Below are 13532 nucleotides of genomic sequence, written 5' to 3'. Positions count from 1 at the left end.
AAGACTTATGTTTTTCTATTGGTTTTTCAGTAAAGTCCTAGCTCTTACGATTTAACTTAGCAGGTATCACACAAAACATCCCTGTGTGACTTAATCGGTCATTAGGAAGTTTATTGAGGGAGGTCAACAAATTTCTGAGCACTTGGAACCTATTGAGACACAGTTTCTATATTAATCAGAAATATTTCAAGGTAGAACATAGACATCTAAAAACCACTGAAAATAAACCTATTTCCACTGTCCAAAAACTGCTTTTACATGTGAAGCATCTAGATTTCATGATTTGAGCTTAAGCAATTTATAAGTCATTAGACAAATAATATACACATGTACTCCCTCCCATCTCTTACATTATACCTGTATTTTTTTCTCATATTTGAAGGAGGTATAATACAGTGCTATTATTTGGATAGCATTGACCTTGTTAAATCTTAGCACCATTGTTTTTTACATAGCAAGCAGAATATTTTAAAATAGATTGGCTATTTCTTAGAACATTTCAAACAAAGAATGACATAAAAAAAGCTTTCATATTATGAATAGTAAAAAATGGAAGATATATCCTCACCTTGATTTTACCTTTAAGCAGCCTTTCATGTGTCTACTAGATACTTCTTCCTTAGGTTTTACAGGTTCCAGCTCTTGTTCTTTCTTTTGACAAACCAATGTATAATTTACACCATTGTTATTTGACCAAAATGTACCAACAGAAGTTTCATAACGTATACAAAACTCAACTCTACTGCCATCTTTTTGATAAGGAGGAACCAACAAAATCTTAAAGGAAAACTGGTCAGTTTCACCATCACATGAATTAGGGACATATTCTGCTAAGATGTCATAGTATGTCTGCCAGTCATCTAAGGACATTCTCACATAAACTAACTTCTGAAAAGAAATATTCAGAACTCGAATAATTCCCTTCATACTTGTAGACCCAGGAAGACACTCAGTTGATTCCAGTACTGCTTTCTGTACTTGAAGTTTTTGCATAAGATCTTCTTTTGAAGAAGGCAAATCAAATAGTGGAGATAAAACATATTCTTCTGTATGAAAAATGTCCTTATTTAAGTCCAAATTGGTTGAACTACTTGGTAATTCCCAGCAATCAAATTCTTTAACAGACACAAGACTGAATCCAAAGTTATCAGCAAATGAAACTCTTCTCGTACCTGAAGATGGGGTGTCCATGCACATGTCTTCAGAAGAATCAGAACCTCGTCTACTTGGTTGGGGGGAGAAACCAGGTTTGAAAGTAGCTTTAACTTCTTCATCTTCAGAAAGAGAATCGGATAAATTAGGAACTTCTAAAAAGTTATCTTTGCTAATTTGACTAGTTGCTTCAGAAGGCTCCATTGGGCTCTCTGGTATCAAATAAGAGAGAACTGTACAACTAGTAGAGGCTGATATTTGAGATACTGTGGTTTAAAATAAGTATAATGTTACAGTTGACATTGCAAAAAGGAGTCAGCTCTATAAATAGGTCCGATGGTGTGTAAACTATGCTAGCTTGCCTCCGAAGGCCTTTAATATGATAGCATCCATGTTACTCTCGCCAGCATGTTTCAGATTTAACCCCTAATTTTTAAAGCTGCATTTGTATGTGAATTAAATTCTAATGAGACATTTTAAAATCACTTTTGCTGTGTTAAAAATTCTGTACTTTAGAATAAACATATTATTTCATCAGTTGATATTAAAAATAAAACTTGGAACGTTTAACAGAAAATAAAAGTAGTATCACAATTCTTAGTATGTAGTTTAAACTACATTAACTGATTGGAATGGGCAAAAGAAGAGGGAGGAGGATAAGAACATTTATAGAGGTGAAAATACCCAGAGCCTAGGATGGCTACGATTTATCAGGGACTTATAATGTGAAATGTGGACTATTAAAGAGTTACGTAGAAGTGCTGGGAATTTAGAAGGAAGATACACAATTTAAATGGGGAAGGTATCGCTGGAATAAACCAGAGAAGGGTAGGCAGGGCTGAGTTGGGGTGGGGTACATTTTCCAGGTGGAAGAACTAGCATAAGCCAAAGTCTAAACAAAAGAATTAGTCAGATCTGTTATTTTAAACATAGTAGGTTTCTTTTCATTAAACCATGGGAAAATACACATAAGTAATGTCTTATTGGCTTGAAAATATTTTCAGACAAAGGTGAGCCTGGCCCATGAGTAAAATATTTATGTAGAATAAACTGTTCATCTTCAGAAAAATCACCATTTTATACCCTCACAGCAGAAGTTGGTAACATAGCATTTGGAGTTTGGTGTGAGTTTTAAAGTGTTAGTAGTCTGTTTATACTCTCATATATAAAAAAAAAAATTTTTTTTTTTTTTATTTTGTGCAAATGTAAAACCCACTTTGGGGATAGCAACTTGGCAAAAACTTATTAAAATTAAATGCATGTATGCTTTGACCCAGACGTGCCCCAAATAGAAATTTGCCCATCAGTATTGGTTAAGTATTCAAATATATATGTAGAAATATGTTTATAACAAAATTGTTTATTTACAAAGTCTGGATAAAAAGTGATTTAAGTATCCATCAAGGGACTGGATGAATAATGTTCCACCCATACAACAGAATGTTTTACAGTTGTTAAAAGGATGAAGTAGCATAATGTATGCTAATATGGAAAGATACCCAAGATAAAAAGTTAATAAAGAAAAAAGTGTGCGTAGATATGTGCACAGAAAATTCCTGGAAGGATACAAAAGAAACTGTTGTTGGTGGAGAGCTGCAATTGGGGAAGTTGAGACTTGAGCTTGATTTTCTTCTGAAATATCTTTAGAATTAAGTAAATTAAATTGAATTAAAAAATATAAAGTGTCAGAAGCAAGTAATTTAAAAAGAGAGAAAACCCAATAGCGTAATTTCTTTCACGTGACAACTTTATAAATATGCTGTAACTTATTGGATAATTTGAATTGCAAAAAGTAGTGGATTGAAAAATTATTTTTCAAAATTGTAAATGAGTAGTATCTAGAAGGATAGGGAAATAATATTATGTGGGCAGTACTTCACCCACATAGCTAGAATGGGTGGTGACCACTTGAATTGTTCAAGAGTGGGAAATGGCTGTGAGAATGACTATCCCTTGGAAACTTAATGACCACAAGTAGCCTTAGTCCAAGGTACTTGAAGTATATATTTAGTCAAGGAAATGAGTAACAAAATACTTCATACACACACATGCACACCTGTTGCCGTCAAGTCAATTCCGAACCAGTGAAATAATCCATAAAAAAACAAAAAACCAAACCCAGTGCCATTGAGTCGATTCCGACTCACAGCGACCCTATAGGACAGAGTAGAACTGCCTCATAGAGTTTCCAAGGAGCGCCTGGCGGATTTGAACTGCCTACTCTTTGGTTAGCAGCCGTAGCACTTAACCACTATGCCACCAGGGTTTCCAAAATAATCCATACAGTCGTGTAAATAATAGAATAATGCAAATTTAAAGATCTAATAACATACTAAAATAATTTAACCACCCAGTGGTTATAAGCAGGGAAACAGGTAAAGACTCCTGTGTTCCTATCCTGGCTCTGCTACTGACTAGTTGGGTAAACTTTGGAATGTTGCTCAAATTTTCTAAACTTCATAGTTTTTAACTGTTAATAAGCAAAGTTAACAATTAAATGACATGCCTGTTAAATACCATACAAAACCAACAGGAATGGTAATCATTATTTTTTATTCCTGGATTGTGGAAGGATGATTTCTAAGAGCCATGGGTGGGTAGGTATGTAGGTGGATGGATGGCTAGATAGATAAGAAAAAAAACACAACCTGTTTTTAGATAGATAAAAATAGGTAGATAGGTAAACAGATACACTATAGAAAATTTACATATATATTATAATATGATTTTCAACTTTTTTGTCTTTTTAAAAGATATAAAATAGCTCTCCATTAGAAAATGTTCCTGTTATCTGATCTAAACTTTTCCCTTCTTAATTTGTCTCTTTAAACAGAGCACTACTCCCTTGATTCCTAGTAATCACTGCCTTTCTTTTGGAGTTTATAACCTTCACATAATTGTAGACAGTTGACAGGTTCCCCCTTAGTCACCACTTAACTAAAGCAAAGTGATTTCATCTTTTTAATCTGTTCTCACATGTCAATCCTCCAGCACTCTTTATCATTTTGTTATTCCTCTATGAACTCCTTCTAGCTTGCCTATATTTGCCTTTAATGAAGCGCCTGTAGATGAACACAATATCACAGATCAGGTCTCTCTGGGGCACACATAAGAAGCACTATCGGCCTTAGCATTGTGGCTTGGTGTTTGTATTCATTTGAAATTCACATTGCCTCACTTCTTTTCCGTATCATAGATCAGATCAACATCCTGTTTTTTTCATATCCACTACCATTTAAATTTTAACACCACTTTTAACCTATCGTTCTTTTCCTCTTTTCCTCAGCTACTTAGACTGTTTTAGCAGCAGTAGAGCTTTTTAGAAACTAAAGCATTCTATTTTCTCTGTATTAATCAAAGATTCTCAAAGGTGTCTTTTATATAAGAGATTGTATCTGTCAAGATCACAGTAAATAGGAAACAGATAACTCAAAATAGGATAATTCCAGAAGGGCTTGGAGCCCTGGAGGCGAAGTAGTTAAGAGCTCAACTGCTAACTGAAAGGTCGGTGGTTGAAACCCACCAGCTGCTCCATGGGATAAAGATTTGGCAGTCTGCTTTCAGCCTGCCAAGAAAACAACCTTCCAAGATTACAGCCTTGGAAACCCTATGGGGCAGTTCTACTCTATCCTATAGTGTCACTATGAGTCAGAAAGGACTCGACTGGCAAAAGGTTTTGGTTTTTACTTACAAAGTGTGAATGCAAAGAAAACTCCAGGCTGGTGGTAACCTGGGGGCAGTCCTATCTGAGTTGTTACTACCCCTCTTTTCTCTCATGAGACGAACAAAGGGAGTGATTACCAGAACTGGGAAGCAAAGAGCATTCAGAGTTTGCTGGCTCAAGAGGATCAGTGACATTTAGTCAAGGGACACAGCCAGCTGAGGACGACCTTTTCAGGAGTGATCCAGGGTGTTAGTACCCTGAATTCACTCCTCTCTTTCTCTGATGTCCTACCAGGGCTACCCATTAGTCAAACTCAACTGGAAGCCAGCAGCCACAAAAACTATTATAGTTCATTTAAGTCAGGCTCCTGGAGAAGAAAGCAAGGAGGAGAATGTTGAAAAAGGTGGAGGGTGGATCTAGAGGAGGAAACAGAAGATAACAGAGATTAAAGGTTTAGTACTAACTTATCTTTATGTAACTACACACTGTATTTAAGCATGTATAATTTAAAATATATGTGTGTGTTCCTCTCCCCTTCCTTCCTTTATCCTTTCTTCCTTCCATCCACCCATTCATCCATTCATCCATCCACCATCCATCTATATATCTATCCATCCATCCACCTATCTATCTGTCCATTCCTTCTCAGTGTTAACTGAGCTCTTATTTCCTATCTTTACTGGCACAGATTCAGCCAAAAAAAAAATAATAATAATAATATCTAAGGTCTGTGAGCTCTGATCAATTGGAAGTCACAAGTAAGATTGGGTTTATCTACACAGGAATAGGAAAGAAAATTTTTTTGAGATCAGTTACAATTTCGCATTTGTTTCCCTTGTTATCTTAGGTCTTTGCAGCCTAAACTCAAGAAACACTTTGTCAAAAACAACCTGGGGAAAAAAACCAAAAATTCAAAAAAATAAAAAAGACAATGTGGAGCAGAGGTTCTTAATTAGGGATACATATGAAAATCAGTGGGAGAGAGATTCAAACTACACAGGCTCAGGTTCACTATTAGGTCTAATGAATAAGGGCTTCAAGGTTGAAGACTGTCCGCTAATGATTCTAAAATGCAGCCCTGGTTAAGACTGATATATACTAGTCTGTCGGCCAGAGACTTGGGGACTAGATTCTAGTTATAAAAAACAATTGTAGTGATCATTCTTCATGTAGAATGTGCTTTTTTTTTTTTTGATACGGAGGCTATAAAACACTTTTTACAAAAAATGACATATAAAAATTTAGTAGAGTTCCATGGGTGATGCAAATGGTTAAGCACTTGGCTGTTAACAGAAAAGTTGGCAGTTTGAACCCACCCAGAGTTGTCTCAGTAGAAAGGCCTGGCAATCAACTTCCAAAGGTCACAGCCATGAAAACCCTATGGGAAGCATTTCTGCTCAGCATACAAGGGGGTGCCATGAGTCAGAATGAACTTGATGGCAGCTGGTTTAGTTTTGGTTTATAGAGTAAGAGAACTTTAATGATCCTTAGCAAGCATTTAGTCTAGCTCCTTTATTTTATACATAACAGATCTGAAATTCAGAATAACAAAGGACCCAATAATTTACTGACAGCTGGGACCTGAACTCAGCTCTCTCTCATTTTTTGAATATTAGTCTTAATATTATACCACAAACATGCCCACTTCAAGTTTTTTAGAATTTATAATTAACTAATCATTTTTTAAAATTGTTATTAAAATTCATTTGTCCTAGATTTACATTATTTTCTAATAAATTAATTTTTGTAAACTTTCTTTTTTCCGTTTGATGAAAGATCTCCAAGGGTGTCCAGATAATTTTTCTTTGTGGCAGGGTCTCTTAACCTTTTTTCACCTGTATCTTCCTTGATAAATACATCTTACACCATCCCCTCTCTACCTCAGACACTCTGCTACATTTCTATTTGGAAATCATGATTTAAGTTATAAAAATGAAATATGTTATTTCTTTAGAGCTAATATTGATACTGAATAGATTGACAGTTAAAGGACTCTACTTCAAACATAGTTTGAAACACTCATTTTTTTCACCAAGATGCCAAAAATTGAAAGAAAAAAAAAAGACTCCTCTGAGAATACTCCCATCTACCAATAGGGCATACACAGATAAATCAGCAGAGAATAGAAACTTTGCCAAACAAAGACAAAATCTTAAAGGAATGTATTATCTATTTCGTGTAGAATTGAGTGATTCAGAATAGGTAGTTTTATCACCAATAGCATCCAGATTCTTTACCATAATTTTCAAGAGAAAAAAAAACACAACTAGTATGATGCTCAAGTACCAAGTGCTTGCTTTAATATGGATTTTATAATGAGCTTTAAATTCCATTGACCAAAATAAAGCCATAGAAAGTAGAGCTGTAGAAATAAAGAGCTCTAAATGTGCTTAGTAAGCAAGAAAGCATCAAAAGTAGCCCCCTTATTTTACACAGAAGGAAACTGAGAGCTGAGTTCTCAACTGGATTCTTATCTTGTGTTGTATGTGATTCCATCATTAACTCCAGAAGGAATATACAAACTTCTTGAAGGCTAATATCACCTGATAATATCTTAATAAGTTGTAAATTGACTCATAAAATACATGTTTATGTTATGTACATTTAGATATCAAAAAGTATAGCTAAGTGCATTGTATTACAAGTCTGGATTCTAGGGCCACATTTTTAATTAAGGAACTGTGTGATATGGGAAATCCTTTAACATTTTTGTATAAATATCTGAATATTTATCATTTAAGATGGCTTTAAAACTGGTGAATCTGCAAACACACAATCTTTTTATCATGAAAGTTGCCGTTTATTGGTGAAGCAAACATTTATTGACTTCTTACTCTGTGTCAGGCATTTTGTTAGATCCTAAAGTGACAAAGTTAAAAATAAAACACAAAATCTGTTCTTAATAGCCTACCTTCTAGTGGAGAGATAGGCAACAATACAAAGTCTTCAATGTGGTGTATCTCACTTTCTTGACCTAATAGCCGTAATCACTGATTGGGGAATCTTGGGACTATTACTTATAAACTTGGATCCAGGGGTTCTACCCATATTTGTCTCTTTATCGTGTTAGAACTGAATTCTTGTTTCATGAACAAGTTTTTAAATCCTTTTTATCTGCAGCCAGATCCCCTCCATCCTTATTTCAAAGAGGCTTGAACACCTATTGCTCTCACCAAAGACAACCAGGCCTAGAGATCCTATTGTCTCAAAAATTCTGATTCTTGTGACTGCTATTACTTTGCTAACTGTATTGACTTTTCAAATGCAGGGACTCTAATATTAAAATGCTCTGCTTATTTCTCACCCCACACTTTCAGTCTGGGTAAGAGTATCATGCCAGACTACAATATCCCTTGGTATAGCCTAGAATCATTGTACTCAAACCAAGAGCAGTTGTTCCAACAGAACAAGGGGCTATAGAGTGGTTTAAAAGCAGAAAAGGTGTGTGTCAGGGTAGTATCCTTTCACCATACTTATTCAATTTGTATGCTGAGCAAATAATCCAAGAAGCCAGACTATAGGAAGAAGAAGGCAGTATCAGGATTGGAGGAAGACAGACTCATTTACAACCTGTGATATGCAGTTGACACAACCAACATTGCTTGCCGAAAAGGAAGAGTACTTGAAGCACTAACTGATGAAGATCAAAGAATACAGCCTTCAGTATGGATTACACCTCAACATAAACAAAAATCCTCACAACTGGACCAATAAGTGGCATCATGATAAATGGAGAAAATATTGATGTTGTCAAGGATTTCATTTTACTTGGATCCACAAATCAATGCCTATGGAAGCTGCAGTCAAACAACATATTGCATTGGGCAAGTGTGCTGCAAAAAGATCTCTTTAAAGTGTTAAAAAACAAAGATGTCAATTTGAGAACTAAGGTTCACCTAACACAAACCATGATGTTTTCAATTGCCTCATATGCATGGAAAGCTGAACAATGAATAAGGAAGACAGAAGAAGAATTAATGCCTTTGAATTCTGATGCTGGCAAATAATATTGGATATACCATGGACTGCCAGAAGAACATTCGGGTCTGTCTTGGGAGATGAGCAGCCAGAATGCTCTTTAGAAGTGATAATGGCAAGACTTAGTCTCAAGTACTTTGGACATGTTATCAGGAGGAAACAGTCCCTTGAGAAGGACATCATGCTTGGTAAAGTAGAGGATCAGTGACACAGAGGAAAACTCAACGACATGGATTGACACAGTGGCTGCAACAAAGGGCTCAAACATAGCAATGATTGTGAGGATGTCACAGGACCAGGCAGTGTTTTGTTCTGTTTTACATCGGGTTGCTATGAGTCAGAACCAACTCGATGGCACCTAAGAACAACAACAGCAAGGACCATTGTTTTACACAATTAAAGATAAAATTCAAAGTTTTTTTCTGATTATTTTGATGTGAGTTATCAAAAGTTTATTTTGCATGTTAACTTAATATTTAATGTTAAAATTTCCAAAAATTAAATTTTAGACAATATTTATTTAGATTCATTTCTGGACATATTTGTTATATTTACCAGATACAAATATTCTTTGTTCAGACCAGATATTTTCGATAGTAAACAGAGAGTAAATACCAATGCATAGTGTTGATGATCCTTTATTACTTGCATATTCAATTAAGGGAGCCCTGGTGGCACAGTAGTTAAGAGCTAGGGCTGCTAACCAGAAGGTCAGCAGATCAAATCCACCAGTTGCTCCTCAGAAGCCCTATGAGTCAGTTCTACTCTGTTCTAAGGGGTCGCTATGAGTCGGAATTGACTGGACAGCAATGGGTTTGGTTTTTTTTTCTTTTCTTTTAATTCAAATAACAGCAGAAGAAAGAACTACTTGATTTGTTTTGGATTAGTTTTATACTGCATGTATTTTCTTTGGACTGAGTCTACGTGAGTTTAGATTACTAGAAAATTTTTGCCTTCTTCTCCACTTCATACTTGTTCTTTCTGGTTGTTACTGAAATCAATAAATGATTGAATATTAGATGAAACAACATAAAGCATGAAAGGAAACAAAACTTGATTTTGGAAAATTATAATTTCCTGGATTTTGTTAAGGGAGTCTACCAATAATTAGCACCCCAGAAGATTACATTTTTTTCAATCAGTTTATAAGAAGGTGTTGTAAGATATGTGACTAACTTTTTATAAGTCTTCTGTCATGTGAGTTACTTAATGTAGGCAACAATTCAGCATTTGCTATAGATTTCTCCAAAAGTTTCAAAGATATGTGTATGCTTTATACAGTGCTTGGTACAGTTTTGGGTGATAATAGATTCTTAATGATTCTGCAACAATTTAAAGAATCTTAAAATGAATTTGCCATACAGAGTAGGACCCAAAAAACCCATTGCGATTGAGTCGATTCCTACTCATAGCTACCCTATAGGACAGAGAAGAACTGCCCCACAGAGTTTCCAAGAAGCACCTGGTAGATTCAAACTGCTGGCCTTTTTCTTAGCAGTCAAAAAACTCTTAACCACTATGCTACAAGGGTTTCCACAGAGTAGGACACCTAATATTATTTAATGTTATACCGAAGTCAGTAACATCATGGGTATTGTTTTAGTTTTCTAAGCTTTACATTACATTCATTTACCAGGTCAGGGGCTTGTAACTTGGAATTTCTGGACCCTGCAGGATTTGTGGATGGAAAACAAATGGTTAGAAATTCTTCTGAAATTGTATGTTAAATTTGTTAAATTGGGTGTCTACATTTTTCTGTGTATAGTACACACAGTTTTCATCTTGGGTCCTTAAATGAAAAATTTAAGAATGATTGATATCTGCAAAGGATTATTTGACACGCAGGAGGAGTTGTTCCTGTGAATTAAAAGTAGAATTTATGCCATTCTGTCCCTTTTATGCACCTAAAGTTACTGTTAGGCCCAAACTGAATTAGTAACCATTATAAAAATCTCTTTGCCATGTAATATGAAAAATACATGACAATGTTTGTATGAACACACACACATTATGTATATCTAATCTGAATATGAGATTTGATATGAATATGAGATCTGAATATTGAGGTGAGAAATAAATAGAACTTGCTTAATTTTTTATAAGGCACTTCCTGGTGCATCGAGTAGATATATTTAGCTTCATTCTGAATTTCCCAATTGTAAATCATCTTTTACCAATAGAGCAGTTAACTGTCTTTAGATTATTTTTAATCTTTTCTTAAGAACAGCAAAAAAAAAAAAAAAAAAAATTCTGGGCAATCTCTTGCTTAGCCCAGGGGCTTCGTCATGTATATTTTTAAATCATATAACCAAATAGTTTTCAAAAATAGAAGGAAGTGAGAAATATATGTTCCTTCAAGTGGAATCAGCTCGAAAGTATAAATGATTTCCTCACCAATGTGTGGAGTTTGGCAAATCGTATAGCATAACTCATTTGAAGTTTGCGCTGTATAGCATTGTAAGGTTTAAAATTATATAGCCCAAAAGCTGGAAGAAAACCCTGGGGGTGTAGTGGTTAAGAGCTATGGCTGCTAACCAAAAGGTCGGCAGTTCAAATCCACCAGGTGCTCCTTGGAAATTCTATGGGGCAGTTATACTCTGTCCTATAGGGTTGCTATGAGTAGGAAGAGAGGCAATGGCAATGGTTTTTGTTTTTGTTTTTTTTTAAGCTGGAAAGCTCCTTGCAAGTCATTTTGACCAGCCTCCACGCTTTAGACACTCCCTTTTAAGATTGATTATTAGGATTGCTTCCATCTTGAGGATGGATGCACCTAGTCATAGGGAGCACACTTCTTCATAGGCAGCAATTCCATTTTTGAATCAGTATAATAAAAAGATCTTTCCTATTCTGTACTACCATCTAGTTTACATTATGATTTTTTTTTGTTTTAACAGCAGTATTTGATATCCTCAAAAGAACTTATTGCACCAGCTAGTTTTCATAAGAACTTACTGTGTCAACTAATACTTTTTTAAAGTGTCGTGTTCCTATGGAAAGCACATAATTCATAAGCAAACAACTCAGTGAACTTTTCACAAAGTGAACTTAGCCATACAACCAACTAGCTCAACAAATAGAAGATCACCAGCATCCACGCCAGCAATCTGTCTCGTGCCCACTACCAATAGCAACTCCCAAAAGTAACCACTGACTTCTATCACCACTGATTAGTTTTACCTGTTTTTAACCTTATATAAATGGAAACAAACTATGTAGTGTCTGACTTCTTTTCCTTGATCTCATGATTGTAAGACTGTTCCATTCTCCTTGCTGCATAATATTCTATTTTACGAATGTACCAGAATTTATTTGTTCATTTTACTGTTGATGGACATATTGGTTGTTTCCAGTTTTGGACCACCAAAAAGAGTTCTTCTATGAACGTTCTTGTATATTGCATTTGATGCACACGCCTTTAGGTTTATGCCTAGGAGTGGAATCCTGGATCATAGAGTATGCATATATTCAATATTAATGCTGTTGTCATTGTTAGCTGCCATCAAGTCAGCTTCTAATTCATGGCAACTCCATGTGTTACAAAGTAAAACTGCTCCATGGTGGTCTCTTGGCCGTAATCTTTACAGAAGCAGATCATCAAGCCTTTCTGTCATGTGAGTTGCCTTAATGCCTGTTGGATGGGCTCAAACTATTAACCTTTCAGTTAAGAACAAACTACTTGTACCACCCAGGCTCCTAGATCTTCTTTAATTGCTTTCAATAATGTCTTGGAGTTTTCAGTGAGGAGCCTTTGCATATCTATCATGGGATTTATTTCTTAGTATTTTTGACTTTTTTATGCTAGATGTGTTTTATGCTAGATGTAAATAATGTCATTTTAAATGTTTCATTTTCTACTTTTCCTTTTGATTTTTGTATACTGACCTTGTATCTAGTGCCCTTACCAAATTTGTTTTTTAATTGTAGTAGTTTATCTACAGTTTCTTTTGTATTCTATGTGTATACCATATTTTTACAAATAACACCTGTCTTCTTCATTTGTTTGCCAACAGTGCCCTCTTTCTATGAGGTATTTCCATAAGCACGATTATGCCAATTTTTTTTTACAAGTTGCTGTAAAAAAATTAGCATAGCCCGCTTATGAAAATACCTCACAGGGGGATGGAGTGATTGGCAAACAAACATAAAAGGCATGTATTATTTACATAGAAACATGGTGATATCATGTCATCTCTGAATAATGACTCTTTGTTTCTTACTTTTGTGTATTTTCTTACTTTATTGGATTGTCAAAGAAAGTTCTAGTACAATATTCAATAGTAGAGCTGTACCTGCCATTCTTATCTAAGTTCTCATCTGTGGGATAAAGATTTCAATATTAAAGTTAATTATGATATTTAATCTCAGATAAATTGGATGTCCACATGGAAAAGAATGAAGTTGGGCTCCCACCTCACACCATACACAAAAATTTACTCATAACAATTCACACCACATACAAAAATTTACTCATAATGAATCAAAGGAATAAATTTAAGAGCTAAAACCATAAAAATTTTTAAATGAAAACATAAGCATAAATCCTTATAACCTTGGATTAGGCAATGGTTTCTTAGTTGTGACGTCAAAAGCACATTAAAAAAAAAAAAATGGATAAGCTGGGTTTCATCAAAAATTAAAAATGTTTGTTCACCAAAGGAGAACTATCAACAAAATGAAAAAACAATCCATAGAATGGGAGAAAATGTTTGCATATCACATACCTTATAAAGCATGCGTA

The 13532-nt window shown here is 35.0% G+C and overlaps 1 protein-coding gene across 1 annotated transcript in view; it reads right to left on the bottom strand.

The window, feature by feature from the left end:
• The window catches only part of PPP1R3A (protein phosphatase 1 regulatory subunit 3A), a 50519-nt gene extending 49090 nt beyond the window's left edge, over nt 1-1429 (bottom strand). Inside the window, exon 1 of the mRNA XM_049894285.1 lies at nt 569-1429. Within this exon, the coding sequence (XP_049750242.1) occupies nt 569-1356 (788 nt within the window). The 5' untranslated portion in view covers nt 1357-1429. The remainder of the gene's footprint in view (nt 1-568) is intronic.
• Nucleotides 1430-13532: the final 12103 nt, after the last annotated feature.

Source organism: Elephas maximus, chromosome 8 (genome assembly GCF_024166365.1).
Source record: "Elephas maximus indicus isolate mEleMax1 chromosome 8, mEleMax1 primary haplotype, whole genome shotgun sequence".
Classification (NCBI taxonomy): Eukaryota; Metazoa; Chordata; class Mammalia; order Proboscidea; family Elephantidae; genus Elephas; species Elephas maximus.
Note: the sequence above shows the minus strand (reverse complement) of the source record. Positions and strands in the feature narration are given on the sequence as shown.